This window comes from Pseudophryne corroboree, chromosome 2 (assembly GCF_028390025.1).
Source record: "Pseudophryne corroboree isolate aPseCor3 chromosome 2, aPseCor3.hap2, whole genome shotgun sequence".
NCBI classification, from domain to species: domain Eukaryota; kingdom Metazoa; phylum Chordata; class Amphibia; order Anura; family Myobatrachidae; genus Pseudophryne; species Pseudophryne corroboree.
The window spans coordinates 901,992,710-902,008,745 of record NC_086445.1 but is presented as its reverse complement, the minus strand read 5'-3'; the positions used below and the strand labels follow the sequence as shown (position 1 = coordinate 902,008,745).

Below are 16,036 nucleotides of genomic sequence, written 5' to 3'. Positions count from 1 at the left end.
TGCGCAGAATCAGTGACTTTCTACGTGTTACCACTTACCAGAGGTTTTATCTTGCGGTGCATAGGCTAAATAATTGAATAGCTCTGGTCATTAAACCAGGAGCTTTTCCCGCCTGGTAAAACTCAAGCTTAATTGAATATGTCCCTAGGTAGTGGTTGCTGAAGCATTTGCCTCTGCGCCTAACACTCCTGTGTATCCTTGGAGCTGTACTTGCTGCATATCAGTATTTCTTAGCTTGGTCTAAATCTAAATATACAGTAAGATTAGTTGTCTTTTGTCTATATTTCAGATTAACCCAATGCTAAGAGGCCTAGTTATTAAAGGGCATAGAAAAAACCTATGGACGATGATAAGGGGTATTTTTGCCACTATCAGGGCTTTACATTAAACATCAAGCGGTTACTGCTGAAGGTAATCTTGCAGTTGGTAATGCTCTTAGAGTATTTAGCAATCATCATGGCGGTACAGCAACAATACTATTCTATTTATACCTTAAGACCAGGCACGGATAGAAAGGGGGGCGATGGGGGCGGTCGCCCCCCCTAGCACACTGCCGCTTTCAGTGTGATGAGATGAGACACAGTGTCTCAGCAATCCCGCTTCCTCCTCCCAGCTTGTGTACTCCCTGCTGAGCAGAGGCTGCAGAGCTCTCACACGCAGCGTCTCTCCTCCTTCCCATTCACTCCTTTGGCTAATAGGGCAGGCAATAAAGATAAGTTTGTTGACTGTGGAGTGGGATTCTCACCCCAGTGTCTCCACACAGATAATCAAATGAGATCCGTCCGGGAACTGGCTGCTTGTTGGAGGTGGGGCTAAAGTTACTTGACAGTCAGGCTAGTCGACGAATGAAAAACACTATAGTGTTGGGTGGGCTGAACATGTCTGTGTACACTGTACACAGGAAGTGGAAGCAGGAAGGAGCTGTGCGTTCCATTTCTACTTTGATTCAACTCACCGTTGCTGCAGTGTGAGACCAGCTTGTTGCTGCTGCCAGAGGGACAAGGGCCAGCCTGATGCTGCCAGAGAGACAAGGACCAGCCTGCTTCTGCTGCTGTGGCAAGAGGACAAGTACCAACCTACTGCCTGCCAGACAGAGACCTACCAGCAATCTGCAACTTACTGTAAGTAAGTGCAGGTATGCAGCAGAGGTATAAAGGTGTGTGTAAAGGTATGCAGGAACATAGCAGTGGTATACAGGTGTGCGGGTACATAGCAGGGGTATACAGGTGTGCGGGTACATAGCAGGGGTATACAGGTGTGTGGGTATATACTGTAATGTGTGGGAATATAGCAGGGGTATACAGGTATGCAGGAACATAGAAGGGGTATATAGGTGTGTGGGTATATAGCAGGGGTATACAGGTGTGCGGGTACATAGCAGGGGTATACAGGTGTGTGGGTATATACTGTAATGTGTGGGAATATAGCAGGGGTATACAGTAGTGTGGGTATATAGCAGGGGAATACAGGTGTGCAGGAACATAGAAGGGGTATATAGGTGTGTGGGTATATAGCAGGGGTATACAGGTGTGTGGGTATATAGCAGGGTATACAGATGTGCGGGTATATAGCAGCGGTATACAGATGTGCGGGAACATAGCAGGGATATACAGGTGTGCGGGTATAATGCAGGGGTATACAGATGTGCGGGTATATAGCAGTGGTATTCAGGTGTGCGGGAACATAGGGATATACAGGTGTGCGGGAACATAGCAGGGATATACAGGTGTGCGGGTATAATGCAGGGGTATACAGATGTGCGGGTATATAGCAGGGGTATACAGGTGTGCGGGAACATAGGGATATACAGGTGTGCGGGTATAATGCAGGGGTATACAGATGTGCGGGTATATAGCAGTGGTATTCAGGTGTGCGGGAACATAGCAGGGATATACAGGTGTGCGGGTATAATGCAGGGGTATACAGATGTGCGGGTATATAGCAGTGGTATTCAGGTGTGCGGGAACATAGCAGGGATATACAGGTGTGCGGGAACATAGCAGAGATATACAGGTGTGCGGGAACATAGCAGGGATATACAGGTGTGCGGGTATATAGCAGGGGTATACAGGTGTTTGGGTATATAGCAGGGGTATACAGATGTGCGGGTATATAGCAGCGGTATACAGGAGTGCGGGAACATAGCAGGGATATACAGGTGTGCGGGTATAATGCAGGAGTATACAGATGTGCGGGTATATAGCAGTGGTATTCAGGTGTGCGGGAACATAGCAGGGATATACAGGTGTGCGGGTATATAGCAGGGGTATACAGGTGTGCGGGAACATAGCAGGGATATACAGGTGTGCGGGTATAATGCAGGGGTATACAGATGTGCGGGTATATAGCAGTGGTATTCAGGTGTGCGGGAACATAGCAGGGATATACAGGTGTGCGGGTATATACCAGGGGTATACAGGTGTGTGGGGAGAGAGAGAAGAGATTTGTTTTTTCCCCATAGACCCATTTATGTGAAATGCCAGTGGGTCTGCTAAAAAACAGATTCTCCTCTTACAAGACCCATGGGCAGTTTTTATGTTGCCTGCATTCAATTGTGGTATCTGATTTTGGGACATTACTTACTGTATTTCACTACTGTTCATTTCTTACTTTACTGGAAAACCTATACTACTCATACAAGCACATCAGATATATTAAAAATTAATTTAAAATGCCAGTGAGTGTGGCCTTTATTTTTCACCACATTTAGTTCTCATAATTAGTGGCATTAACATAGAAATACATGACTATTAAATTAATGACATTTTTTAGGCACTAAAATAAAAAATAGATTTGGACCCATTGTTTATAGGGTCACCAGACCATATTGCTGCTGCTAGCAATGCTAGAATAAAACATTGTTTCCCGTGCACACTTTAGTAGCAATTACAATCCAAACCCATTGTCTTGCTGTGTACATGTCTGTAATAGGCGGGTGTCTCTATCCGCTTATACCCAGCTAGGTTGATCTCTTTTGTGTTGTGATCTCCAAACAGCAGCAGCACAGATGGTGTAATGGTAAGCATTACTACTTTTGGCCTCACTGACACTTAGCTAAGGCGGTGGATTTTACTGGGGGGGGGGGGGGGGGCTGCAGTTCTGGAGTCCATAGGGAAAATCTGCCACTGGATGGGACCCAAGTCTAAACACAGATTGCATTTATGTTTTATATACACCTTATACACATAGGGGGTTATTCAGAGATGGACGCAAATCGCTGCATACGCAGCAAGATCTGCATTCATCTCCTCACATGCTGGGGGCCGCACAGCACAGGGCAACGTCGTTAAGCATGTGTTACACCGTCTCATGATGCGTCTGCAATTAAGGTTGACCCCTGCCAGCGCAGTCAGGATGGGAGAGGGAAGGAGTCGGGAATGGAAAGGGGAGGAGTCATGATTGGAGAGGGGAGGAGTCATGATTGGAGAGGGGAGGAGTCATGACTGGAGATGGGAGGAGTCACAATCAAACAGTACACCGCCCCCCCTAAAGGAAAAGTCTAGATCCGTCCCTGCTTAAGACATGGTACTGAAAGCAAAAGTCTGGGTCTTCAGTTAAACTGGGCACGCATTAATTACTAACCAATTCATGCATGCAAATATCTGTTTATTTAGAAGTCAATTAGCATGTGATAAATTACTGCAGCTAACTGAATTCCCCCCTATATGGGAAAGAAGGCATGGCTTTGACACCTGTGAATCAGGCTAGAGCTAGGAAGGAGTTTAGAATGTAAAAGACAGGCATACTTTATTACCATAATCTTGCAGCAGTCAGTGTCACTCAATTAAAGACCTGAATCCTACTTTTAACACATTATAAGGCTCAGTGTTTAGCCTATAATAAATGTTAATGCCCTTCTTACCTTACAATTCATTCTAATAACTACCTTACAATATACCAAAAATCTATTTGCAAATTGCAGGCACGCAGGTAACGTAAGATAATTATGTTTAATGTTTGTATGAGAAGAAGCCCATTGTGTGAACAGAGAAACCTATGCAATTTGCTTTGTGGTATGACACACTGTACAATTTAGAGTACCCATTTAACAGCACTGAAATACTGTACTAGAGGAGACTAATACAAAATAGGGAGATAATTTATGTTCATGAGAGCTTACAATATAAAATCACAATGATAGATTACAGATTTCACGCTCTTTCATAAAGCAGATGCAGATAATTTGAAGATGATCCATTGTTTTATGAGGTAATACACGTACATTTATTATTTCCCCTTTCTGTATTACTATCAAATAAATTCCATTTCATAACGTAATGCTGTCACACAAGTGGGCGAGTTCTGTTTATGGAATATGTGCAGTCTGACAACATGGATCAGTCTTGTGCAATATGTGGTTCTTGCAAAACACACCTGCGATTCGCGTAATTGCTAATTTACTATAAAAGTAAGAAAACACTCGTTACAGAAGAGTCCAGCTCTCTACATATGCTTAATAGCTAGGTATGCAATGTGGAGGGGTGTAGTACGGTATGCCGGCGCTCGGGCTCCCGGCGACCAGCATACCGGCACCGGGAGCCCGACCGCCGGCATACCGACAGCGGGGTGAGTGCAAAGGAGCCCATTGCGGGCTCGCTGCGCTCGCCACGCTGCAGGCACGGTGGCGCGCTACGCGCGCCACACTATTTTATTCTCTCTCCAGGGGGGTCGTGGACCCCCACGAGGGAGAATAGCTGTCGGTATGCAGGGTGTCGGGATTCCGGCGCCGGTCCTATTCAATGAAATGAAAACAAATAAAAAGTTACTTAAATGAGAACACCTAGCTATATGAGGTAACAAAAACATTAAAGGTTAACTTGCAAACATATCAAAAAAAGTTTAAAAAAAATCCACATATGAAAAACATAAAATCACATGTAATGTAAAGAAAACACTTCTGCCCGATCTTAACAAAATATAATTTTGTTTGCAAGTCTGTCATGTGGGACCTTATTTTTAGTAAAGGTATGCAGACCTCTGCCAGTATAGACGAACTTTCCATCTGACAATGAAAACACACAGTCCAAGATATGTCCCAGACAACATTATAGGTATGACATCATTTCCGCTATGCTGCCCTTCCCTCGGGAAATCCTTTATAGTTCAAACAATTCAAATATTTACCTCTGCGAAAACACCTACAGCAATTAAACAGCATAACCAACATTTTGAAACTGGTAATGACGTTGATATTGTGATCTCACCATAATTTAACATCTTATACTTCAGAGACTAAATGTCACCATATATTAAAACAGTCAACATCGCATAAAAGTCATGTATGCTTGTCTTGGTCCCCTGAAACCATGCAATTTCATGCTCGCTACGCTTTTATGTTTTATTTCCTTACACTTTTGATATGTTTTTTTTAGTCTAAGCTTTTGACATGAGTTTAGACAGGATGCCGGCAGTCATGTGACCGAAGCCAGAATCCCGTCACCGGAAGACCGACAGCCGCTATCCCAACGGTAAGTATCAGGGTAACTTTTAGGGTTAGGTCCTGGAGCAAGGAAGGGGGGGTAGGGAAGGGCACTAGCAGGGGTTAGCTCTAGCCGCCGCCCTCTGAGGGTTAGCCCTAGCTGCCACCTCTGGAGGGTTAGGGTACGGGGGAGGGCTAAAATACTTACCCCCTCCGATGTCAGGATCTTCATGGTCAGGATGCCTATGTCCGTCATATGATCGCCTGCATCCCGACAACCGGGATATCATTCTGAATCCGTCTAGACATGAGTTGTGAACTGGCTGGTTTAGTGGTTGACAACATTTCAGTCCATGGTGCCCACAGTGACTCACCAATTTTTTCACAGCCTAGGCCAAAAGAAATGCCTGGTAGACTGACATCTACTAAAGTAAAACCAATGACTAAATAACTATTACCATATTTATAATATTTTCTTTACTTCACATCCTCACAATTGGCCTGTGGCTTGCCATCCCACACTTCTTACTGTTCAAAAATCTTTCCATTGTGCCACGACACACAGTTTCGCAAACAATACATTTACTGAACTTAACTAGACGTCACAAACAGTAATCATTACACTATTGGATTACTGACTGACCTGGAGATTTGAAAGGAAGTAAAATACAAAAATATATCTCCAATATTCAAGAGTGTAATTTAAAGAAAGGTAGCACTAAGTATACTGTAGCTGAAATTCTGAGCTATCGCAGTGAAACCTTAAAAGTCCCTTATGACCCTGTGAGTTTCTCGGTAGCATCCCCGGTTCATTATGGTACAAGGGCAAATGTACATATTAAGTCTGGAGAAGTGATAAAGAAGTGATAAGTGGAAGGTGATAACACACCAGCTAATCAGCTCCTAACTGTCAAGTTACAGGCTGGGTTTGAAAAATAATAGTTAAGAGCTGACTGGCTGATATGATATCACCTTCCACTTTCTCACTTTATCAGGCTTAGGGGGTCATTCCGAGATGTTCGCTCGTTATTTTTTTCTCGCAACGGAGCGATTAGTCGCTAATGCGCATGCGCAATGTCCGCAGTGCGACTGCGCCAAGTAAATTTGCTATGCAGTTAGGTATTTTACTCACGGCATTACGAGGTTTTTTCTTCGTTCTGCTGATCGGAGTGTGATTGACAGGAAGTGGGTGTTTCTGGGCGGAAACTGGCCGTTTTATGGGTGTGTGTGAAAAAACGCTGCCGTTTCTGGGAAAAACGCGGGAGTGGCTGGAGAAACGGAGGAGTGTCTGGGCGAACGCTGGGTGTGTTTGTGACGTCAAACCAGGAACGACCAGCACTGAACTGATTGCAGATGCCGAGTAAGTCTGGAGCTACTCAGAAACTGCTAAGAAGTGTCTATTCGCAATTCTGCAAATCTTTCGTTCGCAATTTTGATAAGCTAAGATTCACTCCCAGTAGGCGGCGGCTTAGCGTGTGCAAAGCTGCTAAAAGCAGCTTGCGAGCGAACAACTCGGAATGACCCCCTTAATACATCTGCTCCACAGTTTGGGGACCACTGCACTAGTGAATAAGAGCTATGTTATCTCCAACATCCAATGATTTCCCTGCATGGAGCATGACTTTTGTGCGTTGCATCTAATATTCCATTATCTGTATTACTGTCCTTCTTTTGGGTCAATTATAAATAGATTAAAGCACATGGAATTCTCAGAATCTATTGATCTCCTTTACACATGCGATATATACCCAATACAGTTTTCTTACTGTAGAACAGTTCTTTTTTTTAACTTACATACTTCTGTCTTTTCAAACATCAGTAAATTTGCAGAACATCATTGTATCAATGGTACAACAGGGAGTTTTCATTTATTTCAAATAATTATTTTGCATGGTTGAACACCTGGAAAATAGTCACTAAATTCTGAAGATTTTAAACATCTGTGTTTAATCTAGGGACAACATTATAAAAGTATAGCATGTGAGCATAGGCGTGCGCAGCTCATTTTATTAGGGGGTGCACCCCCCGAAGGGGCATGTCTAGCACCGCCTTTTGGGCGTAACAAGCACCGCCTATTGGGCGTGTCTAGCACCACCCATAGACATGTCTAGAACTATTTTACATTCTCTCAGTAAAATCACATGGCTTATTCTAATTTCTCCCTAATAATAAAGTAGATATAATATACCCCAGAGAAATAAAAATGAAATATAATGGTGCGACCACCAGGCAGTACTGACGGTCTGCTACGGCATAACCCTGAGTGCTAGCTGCCGCTGTATCCTATTCACAGCTTACACTTCCCCAATCTATCCCTGACCTAGTGGCGGAACTAGAGAGTGATGGGCCTAAGTGCATATGCATCCCCCTCCCCACCCCCACCCCACACACACCCCTTGCACCACCCAGCACTACACCCTAATTTTGAGTGGGCCACTTTGAAAAGTACGGGAGATTTAATGAGCCAAATGGGAGGTGATCATGAGACCGCCTGTCGGAAAACTGGCACCCTGCCCGCCGAGTGGCTTTCTAGCGCTCACTCCACTGCAGGCACACTGGTGGTCGGTATCCCGCTGTCGGGATCATGACAGCTGGGACGAACATTTCCATTTTAATATAAGACAAGCAAGGTTATAATTTACACATGTGCCATCAGAGCCTCATTTGCCTCTTTCTATGCCAACAGACCCCTCCTATGCAATACACCAGCATTTGTCACACATGTCCCCATGCTCAGCAGCTACTGACAGTAGTGCCCCTTATTCACATTATGAGACAAAATTCACATTATGCCACAGAGTATGAGCCGAAATTCACATGACCCCACACAGTATGAGCTAAATTCACATTACGCCACACAGTATGAGCTGAAATTCACATGACCCCACACAGTATGAGCTAAATTCACATTACGCCACACAGTATGAGACAAAATTAACATTACGCCCCACAGTATGAGCTGAAATTCACATGAACCCACACAGTATGAGCTAAATTCACATTACGCCACACAGTATGAGACAAAATTCACATTACGCCACACAGTATGAGACAAAATTAACATTACGCCCCACAGTATGAGCTGAAATTCACATGACCCCACACAGTATGAGCCGAATTCACATTATGCCACGCAGTATGAGACAAAATTAACATTACGCCCCACAGTATGAGCTGAAATTCACATTACCCCACACAGTATGAGCTGAAATTCACATTACACCACACAGTATGAGCCGAAAATCATATTACGCCACACAGTATTAGACAAAATTCACATTACACCACACAGTATGAGCCAAAATTCATATTACGCCACACAGTATGAGCTGAAATTCATATTACGCCACACAGTATGAGCAAAAATTCAGATTATACCACACTGTATGAGCTGAAATTCACATTACGCCACACAGTATGAGCCAAACTTCACATTACGCCACACTGTATGAGCCGAACTTCACATTACTCCACACTGTATGAGCCGAAATTCACATTACGCCACACAGTATGAGCCAAAATTCACATTACACCACACAGTATGAGACGAAAGTCACATTACGCCACACAGTATGAGTCGAAATTTCACCCTTTGACATACAGTATGAACTGAAATTAACGTTACGCCACACAGTATGATCCAAAACACACGTTATGTCACACAGTATGATCCAAAACACACGTTATGTCACACAGTATGAGCCGGAATTCACATTATGGCAAACAATATGCCACCAGCAGTGCCAGATACACATAATACCCCCGTAGTGCTCGCCGTTATTACAATAGTATAACACATTATTAATAATAAATATTTTGAGGGATACAAATAATCCATAGTAATAATAAAATCCAAATTTAACATATTAAACACGCTATCTGTCAGTGTGTCAGTGACACACTGACAGATAGCGTGTGTCTTAAGGCCCATACACACTGTGCGATTTTTGCCCAGTGTGTATGCACCTTTACACTCTCTGCTGAGTGCTGAACTGTCTCAGGCTCACTCAGCTGTGTCCTCCGCTCTGGTGGCGGATCCGATTCATCCTGAGAGGAACGCTACCTGGGCTGGGCCTGTGATGTTGGCGTGGCTGGCGGTGGCAGTTACAGGACAGTGAGGACACGGCGCAGAGGCAAATGCAGGATTTTTATGGGGGGGTTCCATATATATATATATATATATTCAGCAAAAACAATGGGCGGCACTCCTAGGAGATGTTAATAATTAAACTACATCACAGCATGTTACCAATCACGTAGTACACATACACAGCATACATTGACACAGTAAACTCAATTAATAGTGAACATACACATAGATAACATACATACATACATACATACATCCATCCATCCATCACATATAGCAGTAGTATACAACATGCATATATACAGTAGAGTAGACACACACAGTAGCATAGATATACACAGCAGACACAGCTGACACCATATTATACATACTGTAGTGTACACACATATCTTTTCACCAAAAAATAAAACACAGCCACCATAATTGCATATAGACGCTGCCAGCCCCTGCCGGGTCAGCGAGAGCCCGCCCGGCCAGCATCTTTAATCAAAGACGCCCGCGTACCCATCCCCCACCGGACCCGCCACTACCACAGTTACCCCCTAACATGCATCTCATACCTACAGACCGGAGACGCTGCATCTGACTAGGCCAGTCCACCCCCATGAGAAGAAAAAAATGCCTGAGGAGCAGCTCTCACTCACCCCCCTGCATGTGCATAGCCGCTGGAGGAGACTGGAGAGCGCGGGCGGGAGGCGGAGCTTGACATCAGTCACCCCCTGTGCGGCTGCTGCGCTGGGCAGCCGTTCGTGACACCAGCATGAGCCTCTAGAATTATTTTGTCCACGGCGGCGAGCGGCAGGCGCAGCAACACCGTTTGTCAGTGTCAGACTGCAATGAGCAGAGCTGGCACTGCGGCGGCTTATCGCGAACATCGCAGGCGTGGAGTGCGAGGGGGTGCCGGACATTAGGGGGTGCCTGTGCGCACCAGGCACCCCCCGTGCGCACGCCTATGCATGTGAGTAGTATAAAATGTACAAAATAGAAGTACAGAATAAGTATAAAGCAATGTGACTACTATTCAGTCTTGATAGTGAATTGCCTTTGTATCTTGCTGAGATGGTTCATCTACATAGTTTATCAATTACTTTATGCGAGAGGTATCATTAAAAATATTCAGCCTTTGGGGGTCATTCCGAGTTGATCGTAGCTGTGCTAAATTTAGCACAGCTACGATCATTCACACTGACGTGCGGGGGGACGCCCAGCACAGGGCTAGTCCAACCCGCATGTCAGTGCCCCCCCCCCTCCCCCCCGCAGAAGTGCAAAGCCATCGCACAGCTGCGATGCCTTTGCACTTCAAGAGTAGCTCCCGACCAGCGCAGCTTTAGTGTGCTGGCCGGGAGCTAATCATTGCTCCCCGGCCCACAGCGGCTGTGCGTGACTGCACGCAGCAGCCGGGGAGCGCCCCCCCCAAAGGTCCCGCCATGCCTGCATTGGCCGGACCGCTCCCCCTAAACGGCGGCTTAACGCCACCGTCCAGCCCCCTCCCGCCCAGCGACCGCCTCTGCCTCAGAGGCGATCGCTAGGCAACGACGGCTGCTATGCGCCGGCACACTGCGGCACAGGCGCATGCGCAGTTCTGACCTGATCGCTGCGCTGCGACAAACTGCAGCGAGCGATCAGGTCGGAATGACCCCCTTTGTCCTTCTACCATGTAATTTTCTCTGTCTAGTCCTTTCTCAAGTTACTGACCACATGAAAGCACAGAAGATTGTCATCTATCAGCAGTTTAATTGACCAATTTGCATGAAGCTAGATCATGAACAGCTGCTGTTGTCAACATCCTACTTCATATGGTAAACCTACTCATCTCATATACCCATATAATTCTCTTTTCTCACCATATGCTTTTCTTTCTTCAGCAGGTTATGAAATATTATTCTACACAAATAATAACATATAGAAAAGCTGATATAGGGACACTCCTAATATAACAAAATTATAAATTAGTGGCATCAGTGGTATTCATCAATAGGTTGAGTGAAGGGAAGAAGAGTAGATTAATGGGGACATTTACTAAGCAGTGATAAGAGCCGAGAAGTGAGCCAGTGGAGAAGTTGCCCATGGCAACCAATCAGCACTGAAGTAACATCTATAATTTGCATACTATAAAATTATACAGAACAAGAAACAGAAGGACAGGATTGTCTTTTTTGTTGGCGCACTTAGAGAAAAATAAATATTGTATATCAATCTAAATATAATTTCTTTAAAATTTTACTTTTACTTAATTTTTTCTAAAATATCCTGTCCTTCCGTTTTTTGTTCTCTATTGTTATTGTCTTGGGCAGCACCCCCACTTTGTGGATCCTATTATAGATGACATAAATAATTGGGAATTTAACGAATAATTAAAACTTGTGCAGAAGTACATTCCCCTTCCCCTTTTTGCCTATACAAAGAAAAATAAATATAAAATGATACAGAGCTGCTGATTGGTTGATGGAGCAACTTCTCCACTGGCTCACTTCTCCGCTCTTATCACTGTTTAGTAAATGTCCCCCTAAGTATCCAGTTAGCCCTAATCATTTTTCGGTTGTAAAAATCGGTCTGACTGATGGTCATCATCGGGCTATACAGTTATAGCCCTTTTTTATCTGCGAAAATGCCCCGTTATGTCCAATAACCCAAGGGATCCAGGATAAATATCCGAACCCATGTGTTATTACAAAAAAGGGTCTCTCTCTCTCCAATAAGTGCTGGCATCAGGGATAAGTGGTGCTGGCTACGAGGCTAATAGAATAGTCCCAGCGGAAACCATTAGTAGTGGTAAATTCCCTCTGCTTATTGGATATCCCCCAAAGAAAGGCAAGATATTTATTTAATGAGAAATACAGATGAGTTCTCATACACCTTGCTTCAATACAACACATAGCGGGAGATGCCTGGTGTGAGTGAGCTGACAGGTCCAGTGCAACTCTGTTAGCGTCGGGCATCTTTTTTTTTGGTGAAAATGTGTCTTCTCCGCATTGATATGCGAATAGGATGCACAAGCAGACCCTGCTGATTTATATGATACGCAACATGCCTATATACCCTATGCATCTGTGGCTGTAACTGCATACGAAATGGTACGTTACAGTGTTTTCTAGGATAACACTATAATGTAGCACTTCATATGCAGATACAGTCGTGATTACACACAGAATATAGGCATACCGCATCAGTTTAATCTGCATAAGCTCTTGTGAATAATTTCTGCAACGTTTTGCAAAGAAAATGCATTTTAAATGGAAAAAGTCGCAAGTAAAGTTGCTCAGCGCTACCAATCACGCCATGGCATGGCGTGCCTAGAAGGACTGTTTAACATGCAAGGACACATCTGTATGGGATGAGAACATTTAAAAGAATTTAGATTCCTTTCTACCTTGAATGGAAAACTATGCAATGCATTGTTTAGGGACGTAATGAAAAAAAAACCTGACTTTAAAGTATCTTGGTGGTCATTCCGAGTTGTTCACTCGCAAGCTGCTTTTAGCAGCATTGCACACGCTAAGCCGCCACCTACTGGGAGTGAATCTTAGCCTATCAAAATTGCGAACGAAAGATTCGCAATATTGCGAAAAGACTTCTCTGTGCAGTTTCTGAGTAGCTCGAAACTTACTCTGCCAGTGCGATCAGTTCAGTGCTTGTCGTTCCTGGTTTGACGTCACAAACACACCCAGCGTTCGCCCAGACACTCCTCCGTTTCTCCAGCCACTCCCGCGTTTTTCCCAGAAACGGTAGCGTTTTTTCACACACTCCCATAAAACGGCAAGTTTCCGCACAGAAACACCAACTTCCTGTCAATCACACTCCGATCACCAGAACGAAGAAAATTCCTCGTAATGCCGTGAGTAAAATACCTAACTGCATAGCAAATTTACTTGGCGCAGTCGCACTGCGGACATTGCGCATGCGCATTAGCGGCTAAACGCTCCGTTGCGGGGAAAAAATAACGAGCGAACAACTCGGAATGACCCCCCTTATTCCTACAGTGAAAAACTTTGTTCCAAAAAAGATGGCAGATATAGAGCATGAGCAAGTTATGTTAATGCCATTCTTGTAGATAATGTTTTATGAAGGATAATAAATACATGTTAGATCTTCACCGATAAAGTACTGCAGGAATATATATTTATAATTTATAATAATATATTTCTATATAATGCGAACTACGACATTGACACCTGAAACACAAGTCGACTCTAAAGTAAAAAAACCTAGGAACTGTTATACATTTTCTAAACATAACTAATCCTGTTTTATCAGATAATATATATATGAAACATTAATTTAATATATTTATTGTGATTCACCGATACAAGCTTTGATGTGTGAAAGGTGTCTACAAAGAGCATTAGTTAGGCTTGTGTGCAACCTAAACTTTACCCCAACAATTTCCTTAAATATATCATTACGAAATAATGATGTCATGACATCAAATTGTTACATATTTTCAACGACATGCATAATGTCATCCACCCCTCAAAATTAAGAACAGGATGCAGACCTACACATTCATTGGAAATAGACTGCCCTATTTATTCTGTGACAACACTCCCCCCTACAGGTTATTGAAGGAATTTCACAGAGGTCTAAGTAAGCCAGATGTTTTGAGTAGTGCTTTCTCCTTCGGTTATCAATGGTTTCAGGACTGTGAAGTTTAAATGGGTTCATCCTATACATCATCACACCATTAAGGATGTGAGATGTTTAAGATCAGCACATCAAGTGCAACCATATAACCTTTCTTCATACATACATACATACATACATACATACATACATACAGTACATACATACAGGCAACATATAATGGTTAAAACACTGTACATTATTTATATTTGTGCATTGCTGAACACATATTGTCAAACTTTGGCCAAGCCCTACTCTGCACAATAATTGAAACAGTTTAATACCTAGAACTTATAAAATGCAACAAGCACAAGAATAAATAAACTTTTCTATAGTATGAGAGACTGCACTATTAAAAATTGAAGTAATAATAATAATAATAATAATAAAGAGTAATTTGACATACTAACATAAGTCTTAATCCCATTGCAATAAGAATGCTTACTTTAAACAGTTTTGTTTTGGTGTTTTTTTTTCAGATTAATTGTATTGTTTTTGTTTTTCTAGAAAATTACTTTTAGCAATACTTTATATCAAAACGGCTTTTGGCTATTTTCATGTTTTGCACAATAAATGTTTAGTTTGTATTGTGCATCAGAGAAAATGTAATTAAGTCAGAATTCAAAGAAGAATTCTGACTTAATTAGATGTATATATCTTAAAGTGACGGCACTCACCTTCGATTTGAGTAACTGCTGCTTGCAGATGCTGAGTTTTGATCAGGGTAGTTGTGCTGCAGAGGTGATGCTGGGAATTGATACATATACCCTGTCCCACAGGTAAATCCAAATAAGCTGGAAGACCACAGCAAAACTAGAGGATATTTCATTTTTATCAATGGGGAAATAATTTTGACATGAAAAACTACAGAACAAATCCAGTGGCAAACTAGAGGGTTCTAAAATACAAGAGACCAAAAGCTCTGTAAAGCTGAACTAAACACACAGGAACTGGCTGCTCAAGTCATACTCTGAACTAAAGTCCTTTAAATTTGGTAAGGTTTTCTCCAGTCATTAAAAAGGGGGCTGTAACATTTTAACGTTGCATATTGCTAGCACCATCTAGTGGTGATTCTGTGAAATGATCACTCTAAAATTAAAACCAAAGATCACTGAAAATAATGCTTTGGAAGAATTGTAGAATTTGCCTGAGGAATGACAGCTACAAAGGTGCATGCATTAGACATTGCACATTAAATAAATGGTATCCGGTTGACAAATCTACAGTAAAAAGTCAAGTCAATAGCTAGACCCCAAACATACAAAAGGTTGACAGGGTCAAAAGGTCAACAGGTAAAAGGTAGAAAGTGCTTAAGGTTTTTATCATTTTCCATCCACGTGGACTACGTTTGGGAATAGTAACTTGCCAGAGGTATGGCGAGTGAAGAAAAAAAAATTAAAAAAATAACCAAAAAAACTTGTGTTGACAATTTTTGTGTCGATCATTTTCATGTCGACCTTCTGACCCTGTTGACCTATTGACTATCTTTTTACTGTAGATCTATTCAACCACACATGGCTCCATTAAAATAAGTTCAGACGCATGCAACTCTTACTGACCATGTACAGTCAAAAATTAGAACATTTGACTAGGATTATATTTTGATTTTGACTCCTTAATTCAGAGTTATACATGAGTCAAACAGGAGGTAAAGAGGTGGGGAACCATCTACTGGGAAACACTGCTATAGGCAGTGGCAAACGCAGGATTTGCATGGGGGGGTTTCCAGAACTGGGCGGAGCCAATCACGGGGGTGGGGACTGAGGTGACCCAGTATATGCTGGGTCCGTAAAACTAGTGTGTCTGTGTGTGTGTGTGTGTATTTATATATATATATATATATATATATATATATATACATACATATATCTACATATATATATATATATACACACACACATACATAT

At 42.8% G+C, this 16,036-nt stretch overlaps 1 protein-coding gene across 1 annotated transcript in view; it reads right to left on the bottom strand.

Moving 5' to 3' along the window:
* COL26A1 (collagen type XXVI alpha 1 chain) overlaps positions 1-15,063 on the bottom strand; it is a 783,134-nt gene extending 768,071 nt beyond the window's left edge. Inside the window, exon 1 of the mRNA XM_063956052.1 lies at positions 14,807-15,063. Coding sequence (XP_063812122.1) covers positions 14,807-14,958 — 152 coding nt within the window. The 5' untranslated portion in view covers positions 14,959-15,063. The remainder of the gene's footprint in view (positions 1-14,806) is intronic.
* Between the last annotated feature and the right edge of the window lie 973 nt (positions 15,064-16,036).